The 16,315-nt window shown below is 36.7% G+C and overlaps 1 protein-coding gene across 1 annotated transcript in view; it reads left to right on the top strand.

Annotated features, from left to right (window-relative positions):
* The window catches only part of LOC128664510 (transient receptor potential cation channel subfamily M member 7-like), a 288,636-nt gene that overhangs the window by 172,888 nt on the left and 99,433 nt on the right, over window positions 1-16,315 (top strand). The window contains 5 exon segments of the mRNA XM_053719331.1: window positions 3,937-4,118; window positions 5,030-5,162; window positions 7,031-7,869; window positions 8,065-8,123; window positions 8,425-8,521. Of these exon segments, the coding sequence (XP_053575306.1) occupies window positions 3,937-4,118; window positions 5,030-5,162; window positions 7,031-7,869; window positions 8,065-8,123; window positions 8,425-8,521 (1,310 nt within the window).

The following is a 16,315-nucleotide window of genomic DNA, read 5'->3' as shown; positions in this document are numbered from 1 at the left end:
GGCTCTTTTTCTTGCTCTTAAAAGGGCATTCAGCTCTTTTAAGAAATGCCCAAACCCTAAAAAAAACTCACAGTTGCTGAAGTCCGACTTGAACAATCTTCATCCCAGCGGCTACATCTTCATCCAGGTGGATCCATCTTCATCCATCATGGGACCAGCATCTTCTTCATCCCTGCGGAGGCGGAGCGGTCGATGTGCTGGAGGCAGAGGTCTAAGCAAAAGTCCAAGGCGGTGGTCCATCGATTCGACGTGGAGGTCCTCTTAATGCGATCGTCCACTGCACACTGAGGATTCAAATGCAAGGTACCCCTTTTATACTGGGGTACCATTGCATTCCTATTGGCTGAAAATTTTAAATCAGCCAATAGGAATTAGGGCTGCTAAAATCCTATTGGCTGTTCAAATCAGCCAAAAGGATTTAAGCAGCTCTCATTTCTATTGGCTAAGTCGAATCAAGCCGGACTTCAGCAACTGTGAGTATCTAAAGAGGGGTTTGTGTTAGGTTTTATAAAGTTTTTTGGGTGTTTTTTTTAGGGTTTGGGCATTTCTTAAAAGAGCTGAATGCCCTTTTCAGGGCAATGGATAGATAAGGTTTTTTGTAGAGTTAGTTTTTTTATTTTGGGGGTTTGATTGGGTGGTGGGTTTTACTGTTGAGGGGGTCTTTGTATTTTTTTAAAGGGAAAACAACTGATTTCTTTAGGGCAATGTCCTGCAAAAGGCCCTTTTAAGGGCTATTGGTAGTTTATTGTAGGCTAGGGTTTTTTTATTTTGGGGGGCTTTTTTATTTTGATAGGGCTATTAGATTAGGTGAAATTATTTTTATTTTGGATAATTTCGTTTGTTATTTTTTGTAATTTAGTATTTTTTTTATTTTTTTGTAATTTAGTATTTTTTTATTTTTTGTAATTTAGTATTTTTATTTTTTTTAACTGTAGATTTAATTTTTTTAGTAGGGTTAGTTTTTTTTAATGTGGTATTTAGTTTATTTAATTTGTAGTTATTTTAATTTTAGTATAATAGTAATGATAGTTTAATATATCGTTTAAACTTAGTTTTTTTTAATTTCTCAGGTAAGTTTTTATTTATTTTAAGATAGAGATCTTGTAATTTTAATTAAAGTTAGGGGGTTGTTAGGTTTAGGGGTTAATAGTTTAATTTAGTTTTTGGCGATGTGGGGGGCTGTTGGTTTAGGGATTAATAGGTTTATTTAGTGGTAGTGATGTGGGAGGCCAGAGGTTTAGGGGTTAACAAATTTATTTAGTGGCGGCTATGTTAAGGAGCTGGGGAATAGGGGTTAATATATTTATTATAGTGTGGGCAATTTTGGGGTGCGGGGAAATAGGGGTTAATAACTTTAGTATAGTGGCGACGATGTCGGGGAGCGGTGGAATAGGGGTTAATAAATGTTATTAGTGGTGGCGATGTCGGGAGCGGCAGATTAGGGGTTAATAACTTTAAAATAGTGTTTGCGATGCGGGAGGGTCTTGGTTTAGGGGTTAATAGGAAGTTTATGGGTGTTAGTGTACTTTGTAACAGTTTAGTTAGGAGTTTTGTGTAATAGTTTTGTTGCGTAAAACTCATAACTACTGCTCTCAGATGGCGGTACGGATCTTTTCGTTATAGGGTGTAATGCAAGTTTTTTAGCCTCACCGCAAAACTCGTAATGGCAGCGCTATGGGAATCCCATGAAAAAACGTCATTTTTTGAGTGCGGGACTGACGTTGCGTTACAGGCTAAAAGGCTTGTGGTACAGCTATACCGGCAAGACTCGTAATGGCTGCGTTGCTGTTTTAACGCTGAAATTACCATTTTTTCAGAGTTAAAACATGAACGCAAAACTCGTAATCTACCTGTTGGTTATTAGTTCCCAGGATTAATGGATTGTGGACTCTCACAACTTGTATGACATAAAACACAATTTATGCTTACCTGATAAATTCATTTCTTTCATTGTGGTGAGAGTCCACGAGTCCTTCCCTGTTATTTTGGTATTGGTTTATTTTTGTGTGCATCACTTTTCCCTGCTCCTATTTTTTTCCGTTTGTATTCTTCTCCTACCTTATTAGTTTCCAGTAGGGTGGGAGGTTTTTTTTATAGAGCTCTTGGGGTTTGGGAATCTTTACCTCATCCTAGTGGCAGGGAAGAGTAATTTCCAAGAGTAATGGTTCGTGAACTATCACCACCATGAAATAAATGAGTTTATCAGGTTAGAATAAATGATGTTTTTCACACATTATGATATAGAGTTCTATATAGTATAGTTTGAATCTGCTGGGTCTGTTGAAAGCAAAGCAACATATAATATGTATCATTGGGTTGTGGATAAGTAAGAAATTCCACTGAAAGGATGTAGTCTAGCACTCTCTGCCCAGACTTATAAGGCAGAACAGAAATAATAGTGGTAAAACATAACCTTTATCAAACAAAAAAATATATTAAAATCGGATGAATACTCAAAATAACGGAGAATTAGTTTGTCAAAATATTAGTTCTTGTGGGTGTATATACCATCAAATTCAGCCTTTGGGGCATATGTATCAAGCTCCTATTGGCCGCGAGTCTGCAGGGGGCGGCGTTGCACCAGCAGCTCTTGTGAGCTGCTGGTGCAATGATGAATACGGCGAGCGTATTGCTCGCCATATTCAGCGAGGTCTGGCGGACCTGATCCGCACTGTCGGATCAGGTCCGCCAGACTTTCATAACTATAGGCCTTTGAGGCTCCGCACCTAAATGTAGCCACCAATCGGCAAGCACTACCCATGGTGCTGTTGAACCAAAAATGGGCCGGCTCCTAACAAAATTTGATATTAGGAGTAAATTAGAAAGTTGCATAAAATTGCATGCTCTATCTGAATCATGAAAGAAAAAAATTGTGTTTCATATCCCTTTAAAGTGAAGATCAAGTTACTAATATTGCCCCACGGCATCGCATAGACATTTAAAAATTAAGAAGGATTTAATTCATGAAAAGTTTTACATTTATATATATTAAAGATTTTTTTACCTATTTACCGCTGCGACGATAAGCGCAGCTCTCCCGCCCGCCATATTGTCAAAATCATTGACAGATGACGATTTGTAAAATAACGAATCCTTGTTCCCCCCCCCCCCCCGGGGCGTTTAGCCCCTTTGCTTAATTGTCACGGCCCGGGGGAAAACAAGGATTGGTTCTTTTACGAATCGTCATCTGTCAATCAATTTGACAAAATGGTGAACGGGAGAGCTGCGCTTATCATCGCAGCGGTAAATAGGTAAAAATTCTTCAATATATATAAATTTAAAACTTTTCATGAATTAAACCCTTCTTAATTTTTAAATGTCTATGCAATGCCGTGGGGCAATATTAGTAAATGGACCTTCCATTTAAAGTATTAACAGCTTTCTTAGTCAAATGCCCGGATTGTAACTCTTAGCTGAGATAAAAAGTAAACAATTGCTGCTACCAGCTTTGCAGTTCTGTGTATGCTGATTACAATATGTTTTTTATTTTAATCCAGGTATGCAGTAGGTGCATGAATCACCTCTTCATAGAACTGATTACGTTATACATTGTGCTATACAGCATTGAAGCTATTGACTAGCTCTTCTTCTGTTACATATTACTTGATTACCATTATTCACGGGATTCTTACATCCTAGCTACCCTGGAAACTATAGCATCATTGGCTTATTACATCATGTGACATTGAATTCCCAGGGGTGCATGGCTATCCCTATAATATTAATGGTATCTGGGAAATTATAATACAACAAACAATAGGGCAGTCATTTTCCAATTTAGGGCCAGATTACAAGTGGAGCGCTATTAAAGGCACAGGGGTGGAGAGGGCTCAGCGGTTAAGGTGTTAAAATATATTTTTTGCCAATAAAGTTAATGTTCAAATATGGACTCTGCTATGTAAATATAACAAATGTTATCTTTATTGCTTGTTTTAGTCATGTATATATGCAAGGAAAAGCAATGTCAAACACCTTGTGGAAGTTCCAGCGTTATCATTTCATCATGGTTTACCATAACAAGCCTGTCTTGCCTCCACCATTAATTGTCTTCAGCCATGTCATGTCCTTCATCTCATGGATCTGTATACACAATAAGAAGACCAAACTAAGGGGACCAAGTAAGAGGAACTAAGAAAATAGTTATATTCAAGTTTTCAAGTATTTTAGGAATTTAATAAAGATTAGGCTGAAAGTATGTTTCACAAAAATAATAACAACAGGACAATTGGTTATGATTGGAGGATAGTAGATTTAGGAGTAATTTGCATACTGTTTCTTTAAAGAAAAGTTAGATGGTTCATGTAAGATACTTGGAATGGAATACAAATGATTGGGACACATAGCATAAAGCTGTCTTGAGAATTAATTAAAGGGACATAAAAGTGCAAAAAGAAAATGATCTAATTTGTTAGATTACGTTATTATTTCCACTATTCTTTGCATATAAGTATGTGTTTAAACCCCTGCAAAGGGATTAAACACATAGATTAAATCCGCTCCTGAGCAGCAGTGCACTGCTGGGAACTAGATGAACATATCAGGTGAGCCAATAACAAGAGGCAAACTTGTGTTGCCACCAATCACCAGCTAGCTCCCAGTAGTGCAATGCTCCTGTTGAGGATATGTAGATATGCTCTTCAGCAAACGATACCTACAAAGTAAATTTGATAGCAGAAATTATTTTAAAAGATTCTTAAAATGTCATTCTCATCTGAATCATTTTGACTTTTATGTCCATTTACACTTACAGTTCAGAGAGAAATATCGGCATACCCTGTCAAGTAGAAACACAACCTCAGAAGAATATATTAATATCTTAATATGCATCAGCCAGTTAATTCCATCTTTTGTTGTGTGTATGAGTTTAAAAAAATAAATACATATATATATATACTTAAACCCTGTAAAGCAAGAACTTCTAATTTGACTATTCAGAATCACATTGACCCAGTTTTGTGCTAGTAATATATAACAGGAATAATATAATAAAATGTATTTAATGCATTGCCACCTACCTTCTTGTCTACAGAACTATTTTTAACAGAGGAAGATCTAAAGAGACTTCATGACTTTGAAGAGAATTGTTTGGAGATTTATTTCAATGACAAAAAAGACTGGAATGACTCTCAGAGTAGTGAAAGAATCCGGGTAACATCTGAAAGGTAAATGAACTGTAGAATATGTTGGAGCATAAATATTTTCATGCACAAAAAATTCATGTATAAAATATGGTCCTATGACATCTGTTAGGCACATAAGGGTCGATTTATCAAAGTCTGGCGGACATGATATAATGTAGCGTATCATGTCCACCAGACATCGCTGAATGCCGACAGCATATGCTGTCGGCATTTAGCACTGCACAAGCAGTTCTGGTGAACTGCTTGTGCAATGCCGCCCCCTGCAGTTTCGCGGCCAATCAGCCACTAGCAGGGGTTGTCAATCAACCCGATCATATAGGATCGGGCGGATTGATGTCTGCAGCCTCAGAGGCAGTGGACCAGTTAAGGAGCAGCGGTCTTAAGAACACTGCTTCATAACGGCTGTTTCCAGCGAGCCTAAAGGCTTGCGAGGAAACAGGGGCATCAGGGGCCATTGGGTCCTTGATAAATCGGCCCCCAAGCATAAAGAGCACATCACAGCAAGTTATTTGGGTTTTACCTTTGAAAGAGATATAAATGTCAAGTTAAAATCTACCGTAGTGCATTTCAAATGTGTCTAGAAGCATTTTGCAAAAACTTAGTCACAGCTTCCACGGAATTTAAAGGGACTGTAAAGTGAAATTTAAACTTTCTTGATTTAGATAAAGTATGTAATTTTAAACAACTTTCCAATTTACTTGTATTATCAAATTAGCTTTTTTTTCTCTTGGTATCCTTTGTTGAAGACTAAACCTAGGTAGGCCGATAGGAGCTTAGAAGTGTGTTTGTAACTATGTATAACATTGCTATAAACTTTGTTGCAAACACTGCTGCCAGATGGCTAAAGCGCACTCTCCTGAGCGCACCTATTTAATATAAGTAAATTGGAAAATTGTTTCAAATTCCATGCTCTATTCAATCTATTTAAGTATAATTTTAACTGTCTCTTTAAGGAGGAATGTGTATATAAGGTCAATCTGGGAAAAGTGCATACATAGAACTTGTCTGTGAGGTACAGGTGTGGTGGGAATCTAAATAATGTGATGTGATTTAATTTCTATGTACAGTCCATATTTAACCCCTTAAGTGCATATGATGACATGTGGTCCTCATTCGTACAATGTATTTACTGCAGATGATGAACAAGTGTTGTCATGCTGGGGGGCCCACTTTTGTAGCTCATCGTGGGCCCCCAAAATTTTACCTAATCCCCGGTGGTCTAGGTCTTTGGCATTGTTCGGGGAATCTAGGGATACCGGTGATGTCACCATGCATGTGCGTGGTGACGTCATCAAGCCCCAGAAGTGCTGGGAAGATGAAGAGGGCTTAAGGGAGCTGTATTGAGAGAATGGTGTTCAAACCACTTGATATGAGCTCCCTTAAGCCCTAGAAACCTTGAAGACCCACCATTTGAAAACGCACACTATTGTTTATAACTTTGTTTATTAAAATTTGAATTTAACAAAATGTATTTTTTTCACATTTTTTGTTGCAGGTTTCTTACACAACATGATATATACATAAAATAATGTTACAGTTTTAATCTGCTGGGTCGTCTGAAAAAACAAAACAAGATATATGTGTGGGTTTCTCACTGAAAAATGGCCTAGAGTAGGGCTTAAATATGATCAGCATCTAAAAACTACAGAACAGCTCAGCACAGGGGTCGAAATGGCTCAGCAGTTAAAGGGTTAAAAGAAATCCAGTGATTGAAAGAAATGTAAAAAGTTGAGTATTGCTTAGCAAAATCTGTGGCCACGTTTTCTTATAGGGAGGATAGGCACAGGCCTTGCAAAGCTAACAGTGTAGTACACAATGCAGGCAATATATCAGCCTTTTCAAATATCTAAAAGCTAGAATTTGTGAACTTTTTTTTTTTTTTTTTTTAGAGTGGAGCACATGTTCAATGAGTTGGGAAAAGTTGTAGACCATGTCAGTATCATCAAACGCTCATTACACTCTTTAGATGACCACATTGGACATCTGCAAGATCTTTCCAGCCTTACCTATGATACCCTGAAGAAACTGACTGCAGAAAAAGCATTGGCAACAAGCAGGAGCCACAGTGTTATGTCCTGTGACTTAAGCCTTTCAAGATATACCTCTGATGATGGACTTGGACGTTCAACTATTTGGAAAAAAAACAGTGACCTTTTTTGGGGTCCTTCTTTTTCTCATTCCAGTCTAGAAAAAGTTAATAATCCACAAGCTACTAAATCACAGAGAAAATATGCAGATGCAGGTTTTATAGACAGTGCTCTGTTTCAGAGAGCTGATTCTCTTCCAGAATTCCAACAAACTGCTGCTGGTGATGAAAACCCCAAATCACAAGAGTCTATGCAAAATTCAAACCCCATAATAACACAAAGTGACTCACATTCTTTAACAGTGACACCTTCCTCTGAAGTTGTTACCCCTCCTTATAATAATTTTGCTAATACCAGCAAAGGAGATGGTTTTGTTAATGCTGGATTTATAGATGATACTGGCAATAGTACTGATACATATGAAAACAGTAGCAAAGAAGCTGAAGCCCAAAATCAATTGGCTGAAGCAGAAATTGAAAGAGAAGCCAATCATAAATCAGTAAATAGGGCAATGACCTGTAATGAAACTAATCAGAAAATAAACAGAAGCGAGGATCCTGCAGAAAAGATAGCCCCAGCTTTAATTAATAATAAATATACAGACATCTTACAGAAACTGTGGAACCTATCTAAACACTCAGGTATAAAACATACATTGTTTTCTCTAGCAAACGGCAAATCAGTGTTGGTTTTAAATGTAACCCTTTTCTAATTTATTTATATTTATCTTTTTTTTTTTTTTTTTCAAACAAGCTTTATTAAGTAAGTATTCAAAAATGACAATCAAGCAGTGTGTATTTATCATTTTAAACATTTTTTTTTCTCTTTTATACTAGAAAGCAAGCCACACTTGGAAAAACAGATAGCAATTGAAATAAATCCCACGCGCACCAAGGTGAACATTATTGTTTTTTTTATTGCCACAAAAGAAACAGTGGTCCATATTTGGACTGTAATGGGAAAAGGAAAACCAGCATGATTATTCTGTTAAAGAAAATGCTTTGTAAAATTGAAATGTTGACCCTTGCATATTTGAAAGGTGTTAATCAAATACCCATATGATTCTGGGTTTGGTTGTTTTTGCATTTTTTTCATGGAATAGGTATAAATCCACTGCACGTTAATAAGTGATGGGCACGTACAGAATGTATAAAAATAAATATGCAGCAGAAAAGTAACTATATCTTTCTTTGCAGACATCTAATGAAGGTGAAAATAAATTAATAAGGGCGAATTCCTGCACTGAATTAACAGGATGTCAAATTACACATCCATTTCCATCGCAAGGTTACTGTAAGTCTTGTAATTGTGCATTTTTGAACTGGGGTTACATGAGTGTGAACTTCGGTAAAATGACAGTAGTTTCTTTAGTATGAATAAGTCAGCTATTTATTTCCATCTAATTATAAACAAGCAAAATATTTTAGTATAAAGGAAACAAAAAATATAGCAAAACTAAAAGGTAAACTATGTTGGTCATTACAGGTAGTTTCCCATGGGATATTAACATTCTGTGTTTATAAATTACCCTTGTGACCTTAGTTTCAATATGTAATATTATTTCAGCTAACACTTCTTAAATATTTAATATGACCAGAAGAATTGGGAAATAAGTAAAAGAAACAAGGTTGGTTGATCAAGGATAAGCAAATCTGCCCTCAGCTGTACCCCCTCTAAGCCAGATATTCCTAACTGAGCGCAATCAATTTACTAATTAATGGATTAATGGACCATTAAATTCAACATTTCAACAATGCATAAAATGTTTCATTATTAAAAGTGAAACATTATTGCAGTCTTTATTTATTTTGCTTCCTTTTGCTGTAAAATACATCTGAAATCTGTCCTTGTTCCACTTTCTTTCAGGGAGAATTGGGTTAATAGTTTTAGCTAATATTATTCTTGAGCTTTTGTTTACGCCCTCCTATCTCACCTTATCTGTAGTTATTTGTTGTTGCTTTTTAAAGGTGGATTATCAGTTTTGCAGTAACAACCGTGATAGGAAAAAAATTCTATGTAATAGTAGTTGGCATATTAGGTAGTTTAGGTGTAAATATGATTGTGTATACATAAATATATATTGATATTTAGCTATTATATGGAGATTAGAAAGGAATTTATGTCTTTATATAAATATCTGCTAAATAAATTACTACTGAGTAACTAAGCTGAATCAATGCTATACCATCTTCAAAGAAGAGGGCAGGCTACCATTTGTATCTGGCTCTTTCCTTAACTGCACATGTGCAAACAGAGTTTAGCTATATCTAAATATTAGTTTGTAAATTGGTTAGCAAGGATTATTGGACAGTGGAATCAGTGGAAAGAACAAATATGAAACAATATGCTCATTTGACAAAATAAAGCTGCATTATTCATTGCAAAATTCTTCTCTGATATAAAGGTACATTGTTATGCATCTTACAATTTGTGTTTAATATCCCTTTGTAACTAATGAGATGAGGCTATATAAATAAGCTTGTTTCATCTAAACAGGTGCTTACAGAGAAACAACACATAATGAGCCCTGCACCTTAGTTCATGTATTCTGTGGTACAGCACCACTGTTAGATAATAGAAAAAAGTCCCGTTATTGAGGTGTTCTGTTCATAAAAAAATAGCGACATTTCTAACTATAAAAAACTTTATATATATATAATAATAATAAATCTGTGACAACCACAAAGTATTATTATAAATAGCTGCGCACTCTAAATATTACGATGACAAATCAACAGTGTGTTATATTCCACTAACGATATAATATATCAACATGCTAAGGTGTAATTAAACCATAAATAGAACAAATAAATAAATGAATAAAGTCTTATCCTGGGAATGCTGTCCGGTCGATTCCTTCACACTTAGAGGGAGACAGCTGCTTGTTTGAAATGAACTCTCAGGAATTCAATTAAGAGCTGTGACACAACATGAAGAATCTAAAAGAACAAGCGCACAGAAAAACTCCTCATAGTGTAGAATGTTTAATGTGACGTGAATAATAAAAACAGATACACAGTTCCCCTGAGTAATGGCTACTCCCAAGATAGGGCCTCAATCGTATAAGGTAAGATATGCATCCTGTACAAGTTAGCGGTAAAGATGTCTAGACTAGGCAAGCTGAAGTTATAGCCGATGGCTCCTGGGTATGTTACCAGTTCCTGATAGTCCTGGGCTTCAGTAGTATTCCGTCTAATAAACCGCTGTGCCAATCTAATTTCCGAACACGCTAATCTACCACAAACAGCATGGTGAAACAGTGCAGCGTGTTCAACAACGTAACGTAAGGTGGGCGTGGCTTAACACGTTTCACAGAACTCATCTGCTTCGTCAGAGGCTTGATAGACACGCACCTTACTTGCTGTTTATTTACAACCAACCACTTCCATCTATATTGAGTGGATCAATCTCAGTATGCATTGGATACAAATAAGAAACAAATACAGCATCAATTACAAACCAAATGGTATCAATCTTGCCTATTACGGTCATTCTAACTTCAGTAAATATAATACCCACATTGTAAAAAAACATATAGCACAAAAATAATAATAATTACTTTAATAGCAATAAAAAGTGCAATTCGAAATCCCGAAAAATATATATATGTATATACATAGATAAAAGTATTTGATATTCCAATGTACATATATAAAACACATAAAAAATTTAAACATAAAATAATAAATGTGCATTCAGTGGGTATTGAAAAGAATCACCCCCCTTGAAAAATAATCAAATTTTGTTGCTTTGCAGCTTGAAATAAAGACAGACACAGTTTTTGTTTATCCAGTTGAAATTACTCAGTGCAACTTATAACATCCAAGTGAAAGATATAACACCAACATGTCAGGCAAAAATAAAGACAATTCAAAAACAGAATCACTGAGTTAGAAAAAGGATCACCCCCTCCTAAAATTACTTGTAAACTCAATCAGGTGTAGCTTATCACCTTCTCAACGGCACACACAAAGCCATTTGACCTTCAACTGTGATCAGCTGTGGACATATGGATTAGCTCAGCATGAAAAGAGCTTTCCTGGAGCACCTCAGTCCCTGGTAGTGCAACTGAAGCAAAGAATCAACTATGGGTGGCAAGGCACTGTCAAAAGATCTCCGGGATAATGTTGTGGACAGACACAAGTCAGGAGATGTATACAAGAAAATATCAATGGCTTTATCAATGCCTAAAATCCCAAGAAACAACTAATAATATGTATCAATAGGTTCCCTGGGTTTGATTTATCGTAACGCTGTTATGTTGCACTAAGATTTTGCATCAACATTTACTGCATTGGGTGTTAATATTTATAGATATTTATTTATATTCTCAAATGCCAACGTAGGTTTCAAACAAGATTTAAATCTAAGATATAAACAGGGATCTTATCTATCATAGATAGGGCCTGTAAATCAGCCTTCTACCTAGGAAAGGCAAAAATCGACATATTACCTTTAATGAAAGAGATATGACAAAGAATAACAATTAATACACATACTTATATACAAAGTTTATTAGGATAGTTTGCACCACCAAAGGTGTATAGAAATATATATATTTATTTCATGTAAGTGGCAAGAGTCCATGAGCTAGTGATGTATGGGATATACATTCCTACAAGGAAGGGGCAAAGTGTCCCAAACCTCAAAATGCCTATAAATACATCTCCCACCTCACTCATTCCTCAGTTTTACAAACTTTGCCTCCTTTGGAGGTGGTGAAGCAAGATGTGCTTGATTTCTTCTATGGAAGTCGCTTCTAAGCATTTTGAAGCCCAATTCCTCTCAAAGTACAGTGTTTGTCTGAGGGATGTGAAGGGAGTATTGCCTGATGATTTCATGTTTTCGCCTATGGGAAATCTATTCTAGGGCTCTATGTAAATCGGTCGCAGGGATTAATCTGCTGCCTCCCTTTACAGATCGACATTATACTCCTCTACCATTACCTCTACTGATACGTTTCAGTACTGGTTTGGCTGTCTGCTATAAGTGGATGGGTGTCTTCAGGTAAGTATATATAATTTTTTAAGACACTCTCAGCTATGTTTGGCACTTTATATTATAAGGTTTTTAATATACTGTATATTGCATATATTTGCCATGAGTCAGGTCTGTGTATATTTCCCTTTGCAGTCTCAGCATGGAGATTATGTTTGTGGGAAAATTTAGGTATTTTTTTCTTACCTGGGGTTTTCGGTTAGTTGTAACTTGGAGTCTGTTTTTCAAAATTTTCGTGGGCAAACTAGGCTCACAATGACGCAAAATGCAACTTTTTATTGTGTCATTTTTGGCACAACATTTTTTGGCGCAAAGTTGCACCTGTCGTGACGCTAGTCGCGTCATTTCTTGCGTCTTTGTTGACGCAATTTTTTTTTCTGTTATGACGCGAATTGCGTCATTTCATTGTGTTAGCTTTGGAGCCAAAGGTTTTTACCTCTGCATTTGCGTCATCTTTGTTTGCGTCATTCTTGGCGACAAAATTTGTTATATGAAGTCTCTCCCTCTTTTGCTCGCTTTGTTTTAGAGGGCTATGATGTTTGCTTTTGATTTTACTTTTGTATAAGAATTTTATCATAAGCTTTTTTTTCCCATTCCTGAAACTGCTATTTTGAGGAAATTGGATATTTTGTTTAAATGTTCTTTTTTCTTTTTTTTTTTACATTTTACAAGATGTCTCAAACTGATCCTGCCTCTGATGTTACTGTAGGAACTAAGCTACCTGAACACAATTCTACCAAAGCTAAGTGTGTTTGTTGTAAATTAGCTGATCTTAATTATTCAGCTCAAATATGTGGCACTTGTTATGACAAATTATTACATGCTGATAATGTTTCTATAAGTACAAATACATCTAATGTTATTCCTTCACAGTCTAATGTACATGATATTCCTGCAGATATGAAAAATTACATTGCTGCAGCCATAGAGAAGGCTATGACTGCTATTTCGCCTTCAAATAAATGTAAAAGGTCTTTCCAAACTTCTCATAAATCTGATGAAATTTGTATTGACCAACAGCATACTGAAGTATCCTCTGCTGATGAGGATCTCTCTGGCTCAGAGGATCCTGCATCAGAGACTGAAATTAACAAATCTTCTTTACTTTTTCAGATTGAATATATTCATTCTTTATTACAGGAAGTATTGTTTACTTTGGGAATTGACCAGTCTAGTCCTCTTGATAACAAAACTAATAACCATTTTGAATTCTGTTTTTAAAACTTCTGAGGTTACTCCTGAAGTTTTTCTTATTCCAGATGCTATCTCTAATATGATTACTAAAGAATGGTCTAAGCCTGGTACTTCTTTTAACCCTTCTTCTAGATTTAAGAAGCTGTATCCTTTACCTGTGGCCAATTTAGAGTTTTGGGAAAAAGTCTCTAAGGTTTATGGGGCTATTTCCACTCTAGCCAAATGTACTACTATTCCTATGGAAGATAGTACTTCCTTTAAGGATCCTTTAGGATCCTTTAGATAGGAAGATTGAATCTTATCTTAGAAGAGCATATTTACATACTGGCAATATTCTTAGACCTGCTATTTATATGACTGATGTTGCTGCTGCTTCAACTTTTTATTTGGACAGCTTAGCACAGCAGTTATCAGATCCTGAACTGTCTAGAATTCTTCTTTTACTTCAACATGCTAATCATTTTATTTGTGATGCTATATTATACATTTATGTCTTTAGTTATTCTAACTAGAAGAGCTTTGTGGCTTAAATCTTGGAATGCTGACATGGTGTCTAAATCTAGATTACTATCTCTATCGTTTCAGGGTAATAATTTATTTGGTTTTCAATTGGATTCTATTTTCTCCACTATCACTGGGGGAAAGGGATTTTTTCTGCCCCAAGATAAGAAATTTAAGGGTAACGTTAAAGCTCCCAATCCTTTTCATTCCTTTCGTCAGAATAGAGAGGCCTCTGCCTCTAATTGGAGACCATCTCCGAATTGGAATAAATCCAAGCCTTATAAGAACCAAATCCAGCCCCTAAGACTGCATGAAGGTGCGGCCCTCAAAACCAGTTCAATTGGTGGGGTGCAGATTTAAATTATTTCAAGACATTTCTACAGATTCTGTTCAAAATCAGTGGATTCAGGATATTGTTTCTCAAGTGTATCGAATAGGTTTCAGAATAAGACCTCCCATGGGAAGATTCTTTCTTTTGCATGTTCCAACAAACCCTGTGAAGGCTCAGGCTTTTCGGAAGTGTGTTTCAGACCTAGCGCTTTCAGGGGTGATTGTCCCAGTTCCTCAGCAGGAACAGGGTTTGGGTTTTTATTCAAATCTGTTCATTGTTCCAAAGAAAGAAGATTCGTTCAGACCAATTCTGGATCTAAAAATTTTAAATCGTTTTGTAAGAGTCCCAACTTTCAAGATGGTGACTATAAGGACTATTCTGCCTTTTGTTCAGCAAGGTCATTTCATGCCCACAATAGACTTACAGGATGCTTATCTTCACATTCCGATTCATCCAGACCACTATCATTTTCTGAGATTTTCTTTTCTAGACAAGCATTACCAATTTGTTGCTCTTTCATTTGGCTTAGCGACAGCTCCAAGAATCTTCTTGAAGGTTCTCGGTGCCCTTCTATCTGTAATCAGAGAGTAGGGTATTGCGGTGTTTCCTTATTTGGATGATATCTTGGTACTAGCTCAATCTTTTCATTTAGCAGAATCTCACATGAAACAACTAGTGTGGTTTCTTCAAAGACATGTTTGGAGGATCAATTTACAAAAGAGTTTCTTGATTCCTCAGACAAGGGTCACCTTTTTAGGTTTCCAGATAGATTTAGTGTCCATGACTCTTTCTCTAATAGACAAGAGATGAATGCAGTTGGTTTTAGCTTGTCTAAACCTTCAGTCTCTATCATTCCCTTCAGTGGCTATGTGCATGGAAGTTTTAGGTCTCATGACTGCAGCATCGGACGCAATCCCCTTTGCTCGTTTTCATATGAGGCCTCTACAGCTTTGCATGTTGCACCAATGGTGTAGGGATTATACTCAGATATCACAGTTGATATATTTAAATCCCAACACTCAACTCTCTCTGACTTGGTGGTTAAACCAGCACCTTATTGTTCAAGGGGTCTCCTTTGTTCATCCTTCCTGGACTGTGATCTCAACAGATGCAAGTCTTACAGGTTGGGGAGCTGTCTCTGGGTCTCTGACAGCACAAGAGGTTTGGAATCCTCAAGAGGCAAGGTTACCACTCAATATTTTAGAACTCCGTGCTATTTTCAGAGCTTTTCAGGCTTGGCCTCTATTGAAGAGAAAACTTTACATTCGTTTTCATACAGACAATATCACAACAGTGGCATATGTCAATCATCAAGGAGGGACTTGCAGTCCTTCAGCAATGAAAGAAGTATATCGGATACTTTCTTGGGCGGAATCCAACTCCAAATTTCTGCGATTCATATCCCAGGTGTAGACAATTGGGAAGCAGATTATCTTAGCCATCAGTCTTTACATCCGGGGGAGTGGTCTCTCCATCCAGATGTGTTTTTTCATCTTGTACAGATGTGAGGTCTTCCAGAAATAGATCTGATGGCTTCTCGTCTAAGCAAGCTTCCCATATACCTTTCCAGGTCCAAGGATCCTCAGGCCGAGATGGTGGATGCTTTAGGTTTTACCCACCTGCTTACATTTTTCCGCCTCTGGTTCTTCTTCCAAGGGTGATCTCCAAGATTATAATGGAACAATCTTATGTGTTTTTGATAGCACCAGCATGGCCTCACATGTTTTGGTATGCGGATCTTGTCCGGATGTCCAGTTGCCAGCCTTGGCCACTTCTTTTAAGGCCAGACCTTCTGTCTCAAGGGCCGTTTTTCCATCAGGATCTCAAATCTCTAAATTTGAAGGTATGGAAATTGAACGCTAAGTGCTTAGTCATAGAGGTTTCTCTGACTCAGTGATTAGCACTATGATACAGGCTCGTAAGTCTGTTTCAAGGAAGATTTATCATCGGGTTTGGAAAACCTATATTTCATGGTGTTCCACTCATGATTATTCTTGGCATTCTTTCAGAATTCCAAGGATTTTACAGTTTCTTCAGGGTGGTTTGGATAAAGGGTTGTCTGC

Source organism: Bombina bombina, chromosome 6, assembly GCF_027579735.1.
Source record: "Bombina bombina isolate aBomBom1 chromosome 6, aBomBom1.pri, whole genome shotgun sequence".
Taxonomy (NCBI): Eukaryota; Metazoa; Chordata; class Amphibia; order Anura; family Bombinatoridae; genus Bombina; species Bombina bombina.
Note: the sequence above shows the minus strand (reverse complement) of the source record. Positions and strands in the feature narration are given on the sequence as shown.